The sequence below is a fragment of the Petaurus breviceps genome, unplaced genomic scaffold, assembly GCF_028583685.1.
Source record: "Petaurus breviceps papuanus isolate PSGF00001 unplaced genomic scaffold, PetGlider_PUasm1.0 90591, whole genome shotgun sequence".
Taxonomy (NCBI): domain Eukaryota; kingdom Metazoa; phylum Chordata; class Mammalia; order Diprotodontia; family Petauridae; genus Petaurus; species Petaurus breviceps.
This window is the reverse complement of record NW_027187280.1, coordinates 6,164,926-6,183,944: the sequence shown is the minus strand read 5'-3', so window position 1 is coordinate 6,183,944 and position 19,019 is coordinate 6,164,926. Positions and strand designations below refer to the sequence as shown.

At 37.1% G+C, this 19,019-nt stretch overlaps 1 protein-coding gene across 3 annotated transcripts in view; it reads left to right on the top strand.

Moving 5' to 3' along the window:
* CHD6 (chromodomain helicase DNA binding protein 6) overlaps positions 1-19,019 on the top strand; it is a 199,037-nt gene that overhangs the window by 88,361 nt on the left and 91,657 nt on the right. For all 3 annotated transcript variants that reach the window (XM_069063587.1, XM_069063586.1, XM_069063588.1), the window contains exons 9-15: positions 4,215-4,301; positions 4,524-4,658; positions 11,991-12,112; positions 13,105-13,348; positions 14,921-15,097; positions 15,674-15,817; positions 17,934-18,189. In XM_069063587.1, coding sequence (XP_068919688.1) covers positions 4,215-4,301; positions 4,524-4,658; positions 11,991-12,112; positions 13,105-13,348; positions 14,921-15,097; positions 15,674-15,817; positions 17,934-18,189 — 1,165 coding nt within the window. The remainder of the gene's footprint in view (positions 1-4,214; positions 4,302-4,523; positions 4,659-11,990; positions 12,113-13,104; positions 13,349-14,920; positions 15,098-15,673; positions 15,818-17,933; positions 18,190-19,019) is intronic.

Here is a 19,019-nt window from a genome sequence, read left to right as displayed (position 1 = left end):
TTGGATCACTTCACAACTTCACCATATGTTATTCCTTCTTTGAGCCATTTCAGATGAGAGTAAGGTTCAAGTGTCCCCTGCCAGTTCCTCCATCTTCCCCTCCACTGTAATACCTCTTTCTTACCCCTTTTTTTATGAGGTAATTTGCTCCATTCTACCTCTCCCTTTCCTTTTCATTCAGTGCATTCTTCTTTCTTTCCCCATAATTTTATTTTTAAAATATCCCAAAATGAAAAGTCCCATGAATATTATAGCCAAATTCCAGAGCTCCAAGGTCAAAGACAGAATATTTCAAGCAGTTAGAAAAAAACCAATTCAGGTATCACAGAGCCAGTCAGGATAACATGAAGTTCAACAGCTTCTACATTAAATATCTCTTCATATTCAACTCACACCTGTGCCTTCTGTCTATATATACTCCTGCTTTTATCATTGGGCGTATTCTATTTTTTAAAGTGTTATTTCTTCACTATTTTTTTGTGCCTCCTTTATCAAGCTGTTGACTCTTTTTTCATGATTTTCTTGCATCACTCTCATTTCTCTTCCCAGTTGTTCCTTTACCTCTGTTCTGATAATGAGAAATTTCTTATGAATTACCAGTATCATCTTTTCATATAGCAATGTAAACCTTATTAAGTCCCTTACAATTTTCCTTTCCTATTTACCTTTTTATGCTTCTCTTGAGTCTTATATTTAGAAGTCAGATTTTCTATTCAGCTCTGGTTTTTTCATCAGGAATGCTTGAAAGTCCTCTATTTCATTGAATATCCATTTTTTTTTTTCCCCTAAGTTTTTCTGGGTAGGTAATTTTTGGTTGTAATCCTAGCTCCTTTGTTCTCTGAAATTTCATATTCCAAGCCATCTGATCTTTTAATGTAGAAGCTGCTGAACCTTATGTTATCCTGACTGACTGTGATACTCGAATTGGTTTTTTTTGACTGCTTGTAATATTTTGTCCTTGACCTTAGAGCTCTAGAATATGGCTATAATATTCATGGGACTTTTCATTTTGGGATCTCTTTCAGGAGAGGACCAGTGTATTTTTTCAATTTCTATTTTCCCCTCTGGTTCTAGAATATCAGGACAGTTTGCCTTGATGATTTCTTGAAAGATGACTTCTAGGCTCTTTTTTTTTTTTGATCATGACTTTCAACCCAATAATTTTTAAATTACCTCTCCTGAATCTGTTTTCCAGGTCAGTTGTTTTTCCAATAAGATATTTCTTATTGTCTTCTATTTTTTTGCTCTTTTGGTTTTGTTTTATTCTTTCTTGATGTCTCATAGAGTCATTAGCTTCCACTTGCTCAATTCTAGTTTTTAAGGAATTATTTTCTTCAGTGAGATTTTGTACATCCTTTTTCCATTAGGCCAATTCTAGTTTTTGAGGAGTTCTTCAGCGAATTTTTGTACCTCTTTTTCTATTTGGTCAGTTCTGCTTTTCAAAGCATTCTTCTCATTGAATTTTTGTACCTCTTTTACCATTGGGCATATTCTGTTTTTTAAAGTGTTATTTCATTAGTATTTTTTTGTGCCTCTTTTATCAAGTGGTTGACTCTTTTTCATTATTGCATCACTCTCATTTCTTTTCCCAGTTGTTCTTCTGCCTTTCTTACTTGATTTTTAGAATCCTTTTTGAGGTCTTCCATGACCTGCAACCAGTTCATATTTTTCTTAGAGGCTTTGGATGTAGGAATTTTGCCTTTGCTATCTTTTTCTGAGTGTGCATTTTGAGCTTCCTTGTTATCATAGTAACTTTCTATGATCAGATTTTTTTCTGCTGTTGGCTCATTTTCCCAGCTTATTTCTTGACTTTTACTTCTTTCCTAAAGTGGGTCTCTGCTTCCAGGGTGGAGGGCATACTATCCCAAGCTTCTGGAATATTGTACAGCCGTTTTTAGAGATACTTCTAGGGACCTGTAAGTTTTCAGATTTTCTGAGATGGTGTGATCTAAGGAGCATTGTGTTTACTACTCTCCTGGCCTGTGCTCTGATCTGTGATCGGTCACAAGTAGTCTTTTCTACCCTGGAACTGTGATGAGGGTCCCTGCTCTCCCCGTGGCCACAAGCTCTGCTATAATACTGCTCCTCTTTGCTGTGAGATTTCTCCCCAGGCCTGTGACCTGGATCTGAGAATGGGCAAAGCAGCAGAGTCTTTTGACCAGTTGTTTGACTCCACCCCACTTACTGTCTTTCAGCTGAGAGATCTGGAAGCACCCGTTGCAGCTGTTGATTCATTCGTTCCCAAGGCCTTTTCCAGGTTTGCTGGGGCCTGGTCTGCTCTGGTGTTGCCTGCTCTGACCTGCTTGCCATTCTCACTCCAGTGTCACAGACCTTTCCTTTGAAACTTTTAAATTGTCTTAGGCTGGAAATTTTTTTCACCTCTCCTTTTGTGAGTCCTGCTATTCTAGGATTTGTTTTAGGACATTATTTAAAGGTCTTTAGAGGAGTTTGAGGGAAAGCTCAGACAAGAGTCTGCCCTTTCTTCACCATCTTGGCTCCACCCACTCAACAGAACATTTCTTAGGAATTTAACAGCATATAGATCAATAACTAAAATGGGAACAATTTGCATGCTCTTTCATCAAAAAAGAGTCATATTATTCCTAAACTAAATGTGAAGTCTCTTGCTTTCAAATTGGAGAAAATTTTTATGCAAATGTTTCAGTTCATTTTTTGGTTTTTAAAATTTCAAAAGAAACAGAACATACAATTTTGATGAGTTTTAGTGAAATGTTGAAAAGGCTTTTTGATGATGCAGAGCAAAGTAAGCAGAATCAGAAAAAAACTACATAGTAACTACAGCATTGTAAAGAAAAGCAGAATTGGAAGATTTAAGATATCTTCTCAGTGTAGTGAGCAGCCATGACTGCAGAGGAGGGATGATGAGGTCTGGCTGCCTGCAGCCTGGTGGAGAGGTAGAGAGCTCGGGGAGGAGGCTGAGGCACATGTGTTTTGTTTGATTCTGCTTATTTTTTGCAAGGGTTATTTTGCTTTGTTTTGTTTGAAGGAATGGAAGTTAGTAAGGGAGATCAATCATTTCAATGGCAGTGATGCCAGAACAAAAAGAAAAGAAAGGTGGATCATTGCAGCATTTTTTTTTAAGTGAAAAGAAGGAAGTTAAGGAAACTCAGACAAGCAAGTCTGCTTTGAAACTAATATGTGGGATTTATTATATAATTTTTGTTGTTGTTTTGTTTTGTTTTGTTTTGCTTTTTGGAGGGGAGAAGGCAGGACCATTGGGGTTAAATGACTTGCCCAAGGTCACATGGCTAGTAAGTCTTAAGTGTCTGCAGTCATATTTGAACTCAGGTCCTTCTAACTCCAGGGCCTGTACTCTACTCACTGTACCACCTAGCTGCCCCTAATATAGGTTTTTTTTTTTTTTTAAAGAAATGCCAGTTGTATGCAGTGGAGATGTGGGGTTTCATATGCAGACCTCTTGCAGCTCTTCTTTGTGTAGGACAGTGTCTGTTTTTGCCAATATTGGCTAAGTTAAGAATCATAACTTTTGGGCAGCTAGGTGGCACAGTGAATAGAGTACCGGCCCTGGAATCAGGAGGACTTGAGTTCAGATCCATCCTCAGACACCTAACACTTACTAGCCATGTGACCTTGGGCAAGTCACTTAACCCCAATTGCCTCCCCTCCCCCCCCAAAAAAGAATCAACTTTAAAAAAAAATGTTCCTTGTTGGGGTAGTGGTCTCCTGACCATTAAGATTTTTTTAGGCGTAGATTGGATGTTCGTCTGACACTACTTATGTAACCTCAGGCAAGTTGTTTCTTCATTCTTCAGTGTCTCCATTTCCTCATTTGTAAAATTGATGAGATTGTGCAAGATGGGATCTGAGATCCCTACCACCTCTAAATCTGTGCCCTATGATCAGTAGAGGGCATCATAGGGGAAATCATAAGAGAAAATATAAGGACCACTGCTTACATATGCATGGTGCTATTTTGAGTCCTATATAGAACAAGTTATGCAAAATTATACTTTGCCTTCTTGAAACTTTTAATTTTAAAGATGGCAGGTCCTGAACTGTGGTAGATCTTGAGAGAAGAGAACAGATGTTTATTATCTAACTTTTAAAGAAAGATCTATCTCTTTGTAAATGGGTGGGCTTTTTTGGCCTAATGGCATTTTGAAAAACACTGGATTTGGGGTTTAAGGGAATTGAGGAACTCTTTTTTAACTGCCTTCCTCTGTTTGCATTAGCCTGATGAAGATTTGTTCAATCCAGACTACGTAGAAGTTGACCGTATCTTGGAAGTGGCCCACACCAAGGACTCTGATACAGGGGAAGTAAGTGCTGCTGCGCCCTGCTGTCTCATTACCTCCTGCTGTGTGTTTGGGTGGTGCTTATTCCATCAGCGTTGATTTTGTAACCCTTCTTTGAATTCCACACATTTGTTATCTAATTGCAGTGATTTTCAAATACCTGGCCAAGGTAGGACCAGTCCTAGTCCCTGTGTTCTTGTGGTAAGTGACTTGGATTTCTCTTCTCTCCTCTTTGCTCCCAATCAGGAGGTGACTCATTATTTAGTGAAGTGGTGTTCCCTGCCATATGAAGAAAGCACCTGGGAATTGGAAGAAGATGTTGATCCAGCTAAAGTGAAAGAATTTGAGTCTCTTCAAATTCTTCCTGAAATTAAACATGTGGTAATATGCCTCTGTTTTTCACTTAAGTCCTTTAAATAATATACTTAGTAGGCATGTGGACTTACTGATCATGAAATGTAGAAAAGTAGACATTTATATCTGCATATGTAAGATGGTTATGGGCACCTGTGGATGTGCAGCCCTTTAACTGGAGAGTTTCTTTTTCTGCTTGGCCCCAGACTATCAAACCAACTGTTTTCCTGCTTCTTCATCAAACATATCTGGCAAAAGCAAAACTTCTCCCCACTTCTTTGAGGCTGTCTTCTTTTCTTCACTTGTTAACATTAATCATGCCACTATTTCCCCTCATCAAACAGTGAATCATTTTATCCCTTTTTTTTTATTTTTTCCAAATCTAGAAACTACAGTACTATAGTGAAGTGTTCAGCGTTCATTTTAGCCACTATATTCCAGATAAAGGTGCAGGCATCCACATAAAGTTCCCTAGCAGTATTTTTCTAACTAAGCTTCATTTAAACAGTGTTTCAGATATGGCACCTGTGTAAAGATTTTTGTATTTTGCTTGATATTTTAAATATCACTGAGATGGTAAGTAATTTATAGTCAGTTCACTTTTAAGGGTCCTACTTTTACCTAAGAAAACCCATTTACAAAGGAAGCACTGAGTTAATTCCTCTGTCTAGTAACTTGAGGAATATACAGAAAAGAATACATGAGAAATTCCTTGAGAGTTTAAAAAGTTTTCATTTGATTTCCTTCAAGTTTGAGATCATTATTCTGTTAGTTGCTATACTTTTCCAATCACTCAAAGATGGGTGTTAGAAATCTTAGCTCCTGAATCCTTAGGATCTATCTATATCTCTGGTCCTGCCAAACTTTGTCTTAGGTCTCAGCACTTTTCCATTGCTTTTTTCCTCTGGGGAGAATAGGTCATTTTTCCCTGGCTATAGACATTTTTGTTGGGAGTAGAAATGTTCATATTCTTGTGAGAGTTTTTATCTTTAGTGAGATAGTAAGCTTGAGTTTAAGGTATTCTTACGCTGAAAGGAGTTATTCTTCCTCAACCTCCTTCCTAGATGTTTGATTTTCTACTGCTTTTCCTGGAACCACATACTCCCTTTTCCTGCCCCTACCCATTATGACCATAAACTTCAATGGTCTGTCTTATGATTGGGTGTTAAGTTTCAAATCTGTTATGCTTGCTGTCAATAACCCCAACCAACTATTATAGTCTCACATCTTTATACAGGCCTTTTTAAGCTTTTATTGTCCAAATTTTGGCCACCTGAGAATTAACTTTCTTTCATAATACCATTACTTTGTTCCTCAGCAAATTTGTTTTATGCTTCCACAAGTCATTGTTAGGTGGGACAAGCCTGTTGGAGCTGAAAATAAAAGCAGTGAAGCAAGAGGGTTCTTTTTGTTTTGTTTTGTTTAAGTTTCCACCTTAGCAAGGATGATGCGTAATGTCAAAGAAACTTTTTTTGAAAAAAAAAAATGACTCTAATAGGCAAGAAAAGATAAAGAAATAGATAAATTCTTCCAGTGAAAATTCGGTTCAAAGGAGGGGAAAGAAGGAAGGATTGACTGAATTTTCCTTTCAATAAGGGAAAGGAAAAGTAATGACAGTGCATAGGGAGAGAATGTCTGGTATGCCTGCTAGTCAGATCTCACACTTTTTCACTCCATCCCCCATCACCTTTTGCTTGCATTTTTCCTATACTCCAAGTGTCCTGCCTTGCCTTCTCACCCCTTGAAAGCCAAACCCAAACGTCCTTTCCTTCCTGAGTCTTTCCTATACACACGTGTTGCAATATACATCTTGGTAATGGCCTTTCCCTCCCTGTTAAGACTCCCTTAGCTGTGCATTTTGTTTGCCTCTCTCTGAGGCATGCATATCACTTTACTGTGTAGGTTTCACCCCCTCCTTGTTCATATGCCTCATGAAAACAGAAAATCTTGCTTGAATTTTGTCATCTCCCTCTGCCTAGCAGAATGTTCTATGAACAGTAGTTTCTTAATGTTTATTGAATAAACTATATCAAATTCAAATTAGTGACCATGGGATAGCTCTAGCAGGATAATGCACACCCTGTAGTTTGCTCCTATTAATCCTGATTATGCTTTCACATGAGATCTTGGGGCTTGTGCTTTGTAAATCTCAAGACATTCTTTTCATTAAATATCTGATGACAAATTCAAAAATAAAAGACTTTGCATCAATAACTACCAGGGCCCTAGAGTAATAGAGAAGCCCTTTGATTGGTTTCGCTCATTCCAGTCTCTGCTGCCATCATTCATCTGCTAGACTGAGGATCAAGTCACTCTACTACTCAAGAAGCTTTAGTGGCTCTCTTATTTTCCCTAGAATAAAATACAAACTCTTCTCATTAACATTTAAAACTTTTCACACTCCAACTAACCTACTTTTCCATGTTGATTTCACACTGTTCCCTTCAAACATTCTGTATTTCAGCTCAATTGGCCGTATGTGGCATTCTGACTCCTACTTTATTGCCCGATCTGTTTCCCACTCCTAGAATACTCTTCCTTCTCACTTCTTTTGGAGGCTTTTTGGAATCCCTAGATCCCTTTAAAGTTCACTTCAGGTTCCACTTTACTCACAAAGCTTTTTCTCATCATCCCAGTTGTTAATGCTTGCTGCCTTATTTCACCCTACTCCTCCCCAACTGGCTTTGTTACTTAGTTTGCATTTACTTATCTGTATATATCATGTTCTCCTGCGTAAAAGGTAAACTTCCTGAGAGCAGGGACTGCATTTTTTTTTTCAGTGCTGGTTAGATTGATTTGTACTAACTTAGAGAGGAAGAGTCTTCAATGTGCTAGGAATCATATCTTTGCTAGGATCAGAATGGAAAAATTATTAGAAGCAGAGAATAATTTAATGCCTTCTCCTTGAAGTATATTATTTGTGGAATGCATTGTTTTTCATGAAATCCAAATAACCATAATTATGAATTTTGTATGATCCTGTTAGTGCATCGCCCCATACTATGTTTTCTGTAGTATTAGATTCAATCATGTCTCCTGAGGAAATATTGATGTATTATTGCACTTAATTTGTCATAGTATGGAATGTTGTGCTTGTTAACTTAATATCAGTTTTATACTGAGTGGTTTAATTCTGTGCCAGATATTTTTAGTTAAAAACAATATTTTAATAATAGTCCAAACTAGAAGTGCCAAAAGCCTGCATGATTGTTTTGAAGTCCACAGTTCATAAAAACTATGGTCATCACAATCTCACTTATTAAACTTTTAGGAGTAACTACACTTTAGGAAACTTTTAAGGTTGATTGTGAACTTATGTGACAAAGACTAGCCCTCAAATGAAGTTACACAGTTATCATTGACATATTTTCTAGTTGCTTCTTCCTGTCTACCACAAACTCCATCTTCTCTGGATTGAATTAAAGTTAGATTTTATCACTGATATAAGCCATGAATCAATGATAAAGTCTTACATGTCCACCATTAAGTTTTTCAGTGTATTTGATAAACTGTATCTGCTTTGTCCCTCATAGCAGACCTGTGAGAGTAGGTACTGTTATCTCTATTTTACCAATTAAGAAACTGAAGTTTCTGAATATCAAAAAAATATATATAATCTATTCCCTTTCCCCCTAAATATTGGTAGAACTGAGCAATAAATGATTTGTAAGTCATTGCTTTGCCAATGATGAATCTTTTTCTTTTATTGTCTTTAACTTTTAAGGAGGACAGGGTCTGTTTTATAATTGTTACGTATTTCCAGTACTTCCAGAATCTTGTAGAGTACTGATAAATAAAATCTATTTTAAATAGTGCTTCTTAATCTTTGTTTGTGTCCTGGACCAGTCTTCTTATGGGCAGTCTGAAGAATCCTGTGAAACGTTTCTCAGAATCATGTTTTTAAATGCATAAAATATGATACATGACATTACAAAGATAATCAGTTCTATTGAAATAATTTTGAAAATATTTAAAAAAAAAACAAACAAGTTCATATCATCTGGGTTAAGAGCCCCTGATTTAGAAGAGAAGGCAAATACTTTGGCACAAATCAAATAATATGGCAAATATGGAAAACTTGGGACAATAAAAGATATATTCTATAAGGAATCTTCTATCTTATGTATGTCTTGCCATTAAACAAACATCCTGGACGATTTGGACACATTGAAGGACACAGCTCGGTCATGCTCTGCTTTGATTGCCAATCTACAGTCACCTTAGGTTAACAAGCTCTCCTTTTTCATACATTCCTCTCTTCAGAAGTATTTGACTTATAGATCATAAGTGATACTCCTGCCCTGCTCTGTGTACTCTTTTACTTTGCCCTACTCTTGGAAATCAGAACAGGACAAGTTTCTGTCCGTATATAATTTTTAAGATCATCTCAAATGCCATAATTGCAAAGCTAGCTATAGATAAAGATAATACAACAGAAATGTCTCTTGTATTCTCTTCCATCTCACTTGCCATTTCTTCTTTTAATCTGTTCCCATCCTTCTTGTTATCAAGAAGTATAATATCTACTGTACTATAGCTTGTATCTCTTGGACCTAATAGAGCTATTTAGACTAAATGAGTAATCCTCCCTCTCTAGGAGAGGCCTTTAAATATTTGAAGAGAGTCCTCACAAGGATTTCTTTCTAGACCTAAAATCTTCCAGTTCCTTATAATGTTTATTGTACAGCCTACCTTCTAGATCCTCACAACTCGGTCATTTCCTTTTGGGTACATTCTAGATTTTCTTGTTTCTTAAAATATAGCACCCAGAATTGAACATGATTATTTTGTTTGTAGACTGACCCATACAAAGCACAGTGGACCTGTTATTTAAATAGTGTATATGAAGTACTTTGTAAAAAGAAAGGTAGTATACAAATATAAAGTCTTATCGTTAGTGTTCTTGCTTTCTTTAATATTTTTATTAATTCAGCCTAATACTGTGTTAGCCTTTGATCACTTTGGATCATATTGAACTTATAATCCACCAAAACCCTTAGATCTTTTACAGAGTTGCTGCTCACAGGCTAGAGCTTCATAAGCATGAAATAGAAATTTGTACTGGGTGACCTGTAAAACCCTTTGGCTTTAAGATTCTGAGTTTCCTTAATTTGCAGGAATACATCAAACGTTGCAATTACCTAGAGTCACTTCACCTTATATGAGGAACCCTTAATTGAAACAAATGTATAAAAATCAGCTTTTACAAAATGCTCTACTTGCAGTCATATATTTTCCTATGGGGATGGATCTGAGGCTCTTCAATCAAACCCAAGAGTGTACAAGGGGGTTTTTGAAATGTGACTTGGGAATTGCTAGAGAATGAACCTTAATATTCCAATTAGTAGTCTGACCACAATTGACATCTATTTGGGATCTTCATATGGGAAAGGTGTGTTATAAAAATTCATGTATTAGCATTGCCATACCTTCTGAGTTTTGTTTTGGATTTTTTTTGATCAGCACAACTCACCAGGAGTCAGGAAGACTGTGGTTATTATATATTGCCTGTGTTAAATGTGTTTGGAATTGTGTAAACTTTGAGTAAATATTTTTACCTTTATTAAACCTTGGTTTTCTCTTTAAAATGAGGAAGTGCAGCTCCATTTCTAAAACTGTTCTAGCACCAAAATTCTGACATTTAGTGGGTACTTAGTAATTACTTGTTGAGTTATTCAAGATAATATCTACTTTGCTATAAATTCTACTCTTTAGTCCCAATAATGTTCTGTAGATCTATGTAAAATGAATAATCCCTCTTCTTTATGACAACCTTTCAAATATTGGAAGACAGAAATCTTTGGATTTCAAAAATAATGATTCTAAGACTTCCTCATCTTGCAAAATTGATTTTTTTAAAACTAAAAGTAAGACTTTCCATTAATCTGTACTACATTTTTTTAGGAGCTTAAGCCCCAACGCTCTAGACTGCTGAAGCCATTTTGCATCTTGATTCTTTGATCTATTATATTAAGTATATCTTTCATCATTGTGTTATCCACAGATCTGAGAAATACCTTTTTAATGTATTCATCTAATTTATTGACAAAATAAGCTAAGTTCATTGCCATGTGACATTACTACTTAGTCTTGTTACTTTTTTTCATCTTGCCATCAATACCTCTGAGTATGTTTGTTAAGACTAGTTGTAAATTCACCTAATTGTACTCTCATCTAATTTCTGTGTGACCATTTTATCTACAAAATATCATAGGAGTTTTGTTGGCTGCTTTGCTGACATAATGTGATATTCTTTGTTTGTGGCATTCCCCTTTATGTACCACTCTCAGTTAACTGTGCCATAAAAAGGAAATAAGGTCAGTATTTTCTTATAATGAATACTAGAAAATCCCCTCATTGCTTACTCTACAATTCCATCTAAGCTTTGCACTTACTTGCCTGTTAAGTCTTGCTTATTCAGAATGTTTCCTTTTATAAATGGTGCCATTTCTTTTGTAGTTTAAGGAGTTTCTATTGACAAGGAGCTGATGCTCCCATTAAATAAAATATTGGTTTTATTGCATCTCATTTCCATTAGGCCCTCTGTAAAATGTTCATTACCTCTTAAGATTCAGCACTTCAGACTATCTTGAATTAACTGTGTATTGGGAAGCTATCTCTGGGGTCTGTAATGTGTACTTTTATGTATATAGTTTAAACTAGGAAAAGAACTCCATTTGGATATAATTTGGAAGACTTGTTGCACTCTTCCATTGTTGAGCAGACTCAACATACATAGTGTTTTTCCCGAAGCTGCTGAACTGATGCAGCATGCACAAAGAAGGAAACCACCCCCAACTAGGCAGAACAGATTGTGAAAATAGAAGCAAGTAAGGAAAATCAATGTTGGCCCCTGAAAAAAAAAATTGAAATTAGAGGAGTAGTAAGTTAATTTCATAAGTTTGTTTACAGAAAGAGAGGTGGCATGGTCCAGTTGATAGATTGGTTTGTGAAGAAGACCTAACTTCAGGAGGTGAAGTCCTGCCTTTTATACGTACTGCCTTTGTGACCCAACACAAGTCATTATAAATTGCAGAGAGGAAATCAGTCTGCATTGATCTATGAAATTTCACAGAGAGAGCTTCCTAAACTAATAAAATCACATCTGCACCTCCTCCCTATAAACACACACACACACAACCATATGAATATAGCATGACACATTCAGGGCTAAAATAATCTCAGCACTGTTTTGAAGTCTCAAGCTGAGACCCAGTACCCTTGTTAACCTATTTGCAAATTAAATATGAATGTTGAGATTTGCTTCTCTCTATCTTTTCTTGTATCTGTACTCATATGTGTGAAACTACCATAAGGCATTGTCTTTCCATGCATTTTGCTCTCTGCTTTATTTATTAGGAGCGTCCAGCTTCAGATTCGTGGCAGAAACTTGAGAAGTCTCGGGAATACAAGAACAATAATCAGCTTCGAGAGTACCAGCTCGAGGGGATGAACTGGCTCCTATTTAACTGGTATAATAGGTGAGGAGCCAGAGCACATGTGCCATCTCCCTGAGCTGCAGCTTTACGGAACAGACTGTATAGAATCAGAAGGATGACTGCCCTCTAGAGTCTTTAGTCTGACTAGCTTGGATTTGAAAGTATTAGATGGAGATGAGTAGCAAAAACTTTTATACTCGAGCTCTCAATCCACTGGGCTTTGCACATAGTATTTTATTAAATGGTTGGTGAATGAATTGAAGAAAACTAACAAGTTTTTAGGGTAGCAATTCTGTTCTCTATGGTGTGTATTCAGACTTATTTTGGTATCATATGGCATCTCAGTGATGTGGGAGATTCTTTCACAAACCAATGGCTTTATACTTTGATTTTCTGAATTCCTTAGAACGGAAGAATTGCTTAGAACATTTTCAAGCAATTGAAGATAGAGAATGATCCCTGGAATCCTCCATGCTGATTGTCTGTTAGATTTTTCTTCAGAATGAGAATGACACTAAAGGGTCTACTAAGCTTGCCACTTTGGCTAATTAAGTTAGCTTCTCTTGAGTCCATTTCTTTACCTGTAAATTCCCTCACAAGGAAGTGTCAAGATCAAATGAAGTAATGGATGTAAAAGTACTTTGTAAACTGTGAGACAACATATAGTTTTCTCAGCTTAATGAGCTACTATAAATTTATGGAAGGGGACTGAGGTCCAAGTAGAAAAGAATCTCTTTTTGTGGCTGATAATCTCTTCCAGAGGCCATTTCTAGCATGGTAGGATCAGAGTCTCAGACACCTAGATTAAAAAATGAAGTCTTTAGTGACTTCTTATTTAGAATCTTCCAGATTTTCATTTCTTCTTAAGGAAGAATTTACCTTGAAAGGGTAAATACTAGAACAGTGCTGTTCTGTAAATTTCTCATTGTTAGTGGAACTCCCTTTTCCCTTTCTTTCAGAAGCTTTGTCCATTATTGCCTTTCAACTTTCCGTCTGCTATATTGGTAATAAAATATGTGTTTTGTTTCCTTCAGAAAAAACTGTATTTTGGCTGATGAGATGGGCCTAGGGAAAACTATTCAGTCCATCACATTTCTCTCAGAAATATTCCTCATGGGAATACATGGTCCTTTCCTCATCATTGCTCCATTGTCTACCATTACTAACTGGGAGCGAGAATTCCGAACATGGACAGAGATGAATGCCATTGTGTATCATGGAAGCCAGATTAGCAGGCAGATGATCCAGCAATACGAGATGCTCTACAGGGATGCCCAGGTAAAATTAACATAAATTACAAAGTTATAGGAGCTGCTTAGTGTAATAACCTGCAAAATAGAATCTTTCCTTCAAATGTTTTCCCACCTAGCATCTTAAAGTTTGGTTTTTCAGTGTCTTGAGTCACTGACCTTTTAGAGAATATTATTTTCATTTTTCTGATGTATTATTAATGGTGATATTCAAGGCCATATGGCATTCTCTCCATTCCCCATGATATTTCAAAGACCAAGAATCCTGACTTCCAGGCTGGCTTTTGAAACTACTTTTAAATTATAATTTTTTTAATTTGAGTTGTCATGTACGCTATGTAGACTATAAGCAGAGCACTTGTTTTTGGACAGGAATTGAAATCAGAAAGGGACCTGGAAATGAATTCTTCATAATCAAGAGGAAGCTCAGTCTTTGTTACATAAAAGCAAAGCTTTTTTTTCTCCTTCCCTTTAGTGGGAATCATCCACTGAATATATTTAGGAAATAGTATTCATTGGGCACAGATTTTTGTAATAAAATAAAATGAAAATTAAATTAATGTAAGGATGTACTGTACCATTGCCTCTGACTTGTTCAGTTTGAGTAGTTGGCCAGAATGTCTTTTTTTTTTTTTTTAAGCAATCGGGGTTAAGTAACTTGCTCAAGGTTACATGGCCAGTTATTTCTGGGTGTGGTGCTCAGTGTCTGAGCCCGGGATTCGATCTCCAGATCATCCCAACACTGGAGCCGGTGTTCTTACTTGCTGTGCTACCTCGCTGCTGCCCCTCAGAATAAGTCTTAATGTTTTTCTAAGGGTTTCAGAAGAAGGTAGGAAGTGACACGTGGAAGGAGTAAAAAATCGAAATTGTACTAGGTCAGCTCTGTTTCTTAACAGTAAATCCAGGGGTTGGAACTAACTAGATGACTAAGTCCCTACTAACTGGTAGTCCTTGTCCCCAGGGGAGTTCCCATCTTCACTTTTTAACACTACAAATTAAATGTGTTCTTCAGATGTGATGTGGGTCTGTGAGTTAATGATTCCCATTAGTATTCATTCAATATATGCTTTGATATTATTCTTGCCTGGAAATATTGAGTAAGCATGGGTCAACTATAGGTTTATTGTAGCAGTGTATACAATTGATCTCGTGTACTTCTCATCTTCCTCATGCTGGCAATCTTTCTCTTGGCTTTGTGTGATTTAGTGAAGCTCAACTAGCATGCTCTTACTATGCCCTCTGTATGTAGGCAACCCAGGTCATTGATAGGTGTGCTACTAGAGCACAGATCTGTCAGGTTCTACCAAGTTAAAAGTTTTGGGGCCTCAGCAGCTCTTTAACAACTGGTATCTGTCAAGATACTGAAGAAGTGGCAGCAAAATAATCTTTGAAGCATTTATTATGTAAGGTAAGCATACAGTCTGTAGTAGGTTCCTTCATAGATGTACATACAACAGTGCATTTTGATCTTTGACCACATCTTATTAGTAATGTTGATATTGATCCTTCCAGTAATCATATAAGAATTTACTTTGCCCCAAAGTTCAGCAATACCCATCGATAAAGTCCTATAGCTGTTTTTAATTTATGTCATCCTCAGGGCAATCCCCTCTCTGGAATCTTCAAATTTCATGTTGTTATTACAACATTTGAGATGATTTTGGCTGACTGCCCAGAGCTGAAGAAGATACATTGGAGTTGTGTGATAATTGATGAGGCTCACAGGCTGAAGAACAGGAACTGCAAGCTTCTGGAGGGATTAAAACTCATGGCTTTGGTGAGAGTTTGCAAGCTTATTAATTGAGGACATTACATAATTATTCAAGGTCTCCAGTCCAAGGAGCTTGGAAGCAATAGAGAAACAATGACAAGGGGTTTCTTTGATTTTTTTGATAGAACCAAGCCAGGAATGCTACTTGTAACTCCAGTTTGGTTTTATGCTTTTACACTCAGAATATTTGCCATTTGTACAGAGATAATATGGTATGTAGTGAAAATACAACTGAACTTGGAATCAGAACATAGGAGTTTGAGACATGACTGTACCACCCAATTCGTATGACCTTGGCCAAGTCACGTTAGTCCTTGATTCCTCTTCTGAGAATTGAAGGTTATAGTATTTGATCTTCTACCTCATTGGGTATTTGTTTGGAAACAACATTGGCTATTTTAAAATACCCCAGATAAATGGCAGTTACTATATTTTTTACATCATTTTTATTAATCACAACCTCTTTTTTTAGAAAAATTTAACAGAAAGACCTATAAAGAATGTAGACAGCCACAGCTTTACATTGTCATCATAAATAAGTGCTCCGATGCTGTTTTTCATCACATGCTTTGATCTGTATAGGAACATAAAGTGCTGCTGACTGGAACTCCCTTGCAGAACTCTGTGGAAGAACTTTTTAGCTTACTGAATTTCTTGGAACCATCACAGTTTCCTTCAGAGACTGCTTTCCTAGAGGAGTTTGGAGATCTAAAGACAGAGGAACAGGTAAGCAAGAGCCTGGAAAAAATGGGAAGACACAGTATTGGCCCTTGCCAAATGCCGGAGTCAGCAGAACTCTCTGGAAAAAATGATAAAATGATTTTTACACAGCCTTACTGTGAAATTATTATTTTTATCTATTCCCCCAGAAAGTTGATAAATCAAATTATAAATAAGAGCCATCAACAGCATGGCATTTTCTTGGTCTTCATCTCTACCCCCTGAGGGCTTCAAGATCTTTCTTTTGGCTGCTTTAATGGGAACAGAACCCTCCCTTAATTCCTGTGTCTGTCCTTATAATAACAAGTATGAAACATACTTAAGTCTGAATTCTTGAATGTAGCTAAAAAGTATTGCAGATGGTGAGGAACTCTGAAGGTACAAATGATTGTACTGGTGGGCAATTATAGGTTACTGAGAGTAAGTGATCTACCTTTGTCCATTTATATTAAGTGCTTCCATTTCTAGGTACCTTAGCACAATTGTTGCCTGGGCTGGGCTTCTTAATTGCAGTGTCCTTGTATTTCAAGATAAATATAACTGAGTTACTACCTCCTTCTGGTTCAGTTACTGTAACTCAGAAGCAGGTCTTCTCTAGTTCCCAGCTTTTTCTATATTTACTACCAAGATAAGGAACTATCAATATGCACTTTTTCCCCCTCCCTCCCTCCCAGATGCCTGGCCCTTTTGACCTGTTGCTTGCTAAGCCATTTGGTTTTTCCTGAATGAGCAAGAGGAGGACTTCTTACTCATTACAATTATTCTTTTTACAATTGGCTGTCTTGTTTTAACATTTAAAAACCTAAATAACATGGGTTATACAGAAATCATATACTCATGCACATGTAGTAAGCTCTCACTTTCAGTTTACTTTGTATAAATGTTCTGACATCATTTTCTGAAATGGTTTCTCTCCTCCTTCATATTGGAGGCTATAAATCTTCTCTACTTCATATTGATAGTCTCTGAGAACTGTTCTTATTTTAAGATTCTTTGTGCTGGTTCACAAGACAGGTAGAGAGTTGTAAAAATCATCTTTCTACTTACTTTCATTTTTCTTCATTCTCCCACTTTTTGCTTTTAATTGTTCCCACACTCAGGATGAGGTCATGGTCTAACTCCAAATCTTAAAATTGGCCCCCAACTCTAAGATCCTTTCAGGATTTGAGTACTTGAGACCCCTCAGTGACCAAGACTCTAGAAGTACCCAATATGCCATCAAATAATTCAGTTACTTCCTGGCATCATGAATCGTACTTGAGAAACATGAAATAAAACCTCTTGCTTGAACCTCCTTTTGTACTGTTTTGACTTCGTCTTTTTATCCGCTAGTGCCTAACACTATGCATTTTATGTGGTAGGTACTTAGTGTTTGTTGAATTGATTATAAGCTAGTGCAGGTCTTTCATTCACAGTAAATATAATAGTGAAAGTTGTTTTTGTACTTTTTCTTTTCAATGAGCAGAGACTGGAGTTCTAACTTAGTTTTAGTTTGTTTAGACGGTTAAAATACATGCAACTGATGACTGTTTTATAGCTACACTTTATTCCTGATCCACCCCATCTAGATACCTCATGTTGTATCACAATGCAATTGATTGAGAGGATATAGAGGCTTGGTGTATATCTGCTGTTATATTGGCAAAAGAACTCAAATTCATCCTCTGTTAAATCATGTTCTTTATATGGAAAAGTTAGCCGTTTGTGTTAGTCATCTTTTAGTGGACATTGTCTTTTAGTGTGTTTTCTGGTGGCAGGTGATAGTTTTAGTGCAGTATTTCATGTTGTATTGCTGTAAGCTGTCCCCTTTGACCAGGGATGAGAGAAGTGCCTCATGCTAAAGACAAAGGTCTGCATCTTGAGGCTCAGTGAATGATCTCACCAGCTCTCTCATCAGTGGCTCTCTTTTCAGCATTCTGTCTCTGGTTTCCCTTTGCAGGTTGTAAATTCTCTGAATGCAAGGGAATTATCTTTTCTCTTAGTTCCTTCCATAGATGATATTCAGTATTTATTTGTTTGTTATACCCATTAAGTTCAGCAAACATGTTTTAGTGATTGAAAAATCTTGATGCTTGCTTCACCTTGGTTCAAAGAGGTAAACTAGTCTCATTTTCCTGGGCAGGTGAAGAAGTTGCAGTCCATATTGAAGCCCATGATGCTGCGGCGGCTGAAAGATGATGTGGAAAAGAACCTAGCTCCCAAACAAGAGACAATCATTGAAGTAGAGTTGACCAATATCCAGAAAAAGTATTATCGAGCCATTTTAGAGAAGAACTTTTCCTTCCTGACCAAGGGGGCAAATCAGCATAACATGCCCAATCTCATCAACACCATGATGGAGCTGAGAAAGTGCTGCAATCACCCCTATTTGATCAATGGTGAGCCAGGGGGGAACAAGGTAGGGTTAAGTCTTGCCACAGACCCCTGAGAGCAACAAGTTTGACTTAAGCAAAATCATTCAAGGCCAGATGAACACATTGTTTGTATGCTTTCTTAGGCCCTTTGACTGAGCATATGTGCATGTGGAGACAATTACTTGGCATTTTGGCTCTCTTAATATTTGGGGTATTTCTGACTTGTTCCCTTGGAATAAATAGTTTCTGTCCTTACTTGATAGACCCCATTTTCCTTTTATTTAACTAGACCTGAATGGATTATCAGCACCAACCTCAAAGAATCAGTAACTGGTTGAGAATAAAATGGAAGAGGGTAGACACTTGGCAGAGAGGAAACACGTTGAAGCTAGGAGAGTTCGGGGTCAGAAACAACCCAGAAAGTAGATGGTGATTTTGCAGCAGAATGGATGTGGAAATGGAGAAAAGGAGCAGCGGTGTGTATTTAGAGGTCTGGGGTCTGAGTGGTCATATGTGTAAGTTGTTTATCTCCAGCATTGTTCTGCCATGGCTGGCTTTGGTTAGGACATTGTGCCTTTGCTTTCAAGTATGCAAGATCAATGCATGATTTTACATTTCCTAAAAACCACAGAATATGGGACTGGAGTAGCTGAAAGAGGGAGAATTAACTTCATTGGAGATGGTGCTTCAGAGATCCAGTATGGTATACAGTGTGTTCACAGGTGGGTGTGTGTACATGTACACAAGTCAGTTTTTAGTTACAGCTGTCATTAGATGTGGGAAGTTGAACTGGGACACAGTGAACTCTGGCATTAATGGGCAAACCTTTGCTAAATAGTTAGGAAGATGTGAGG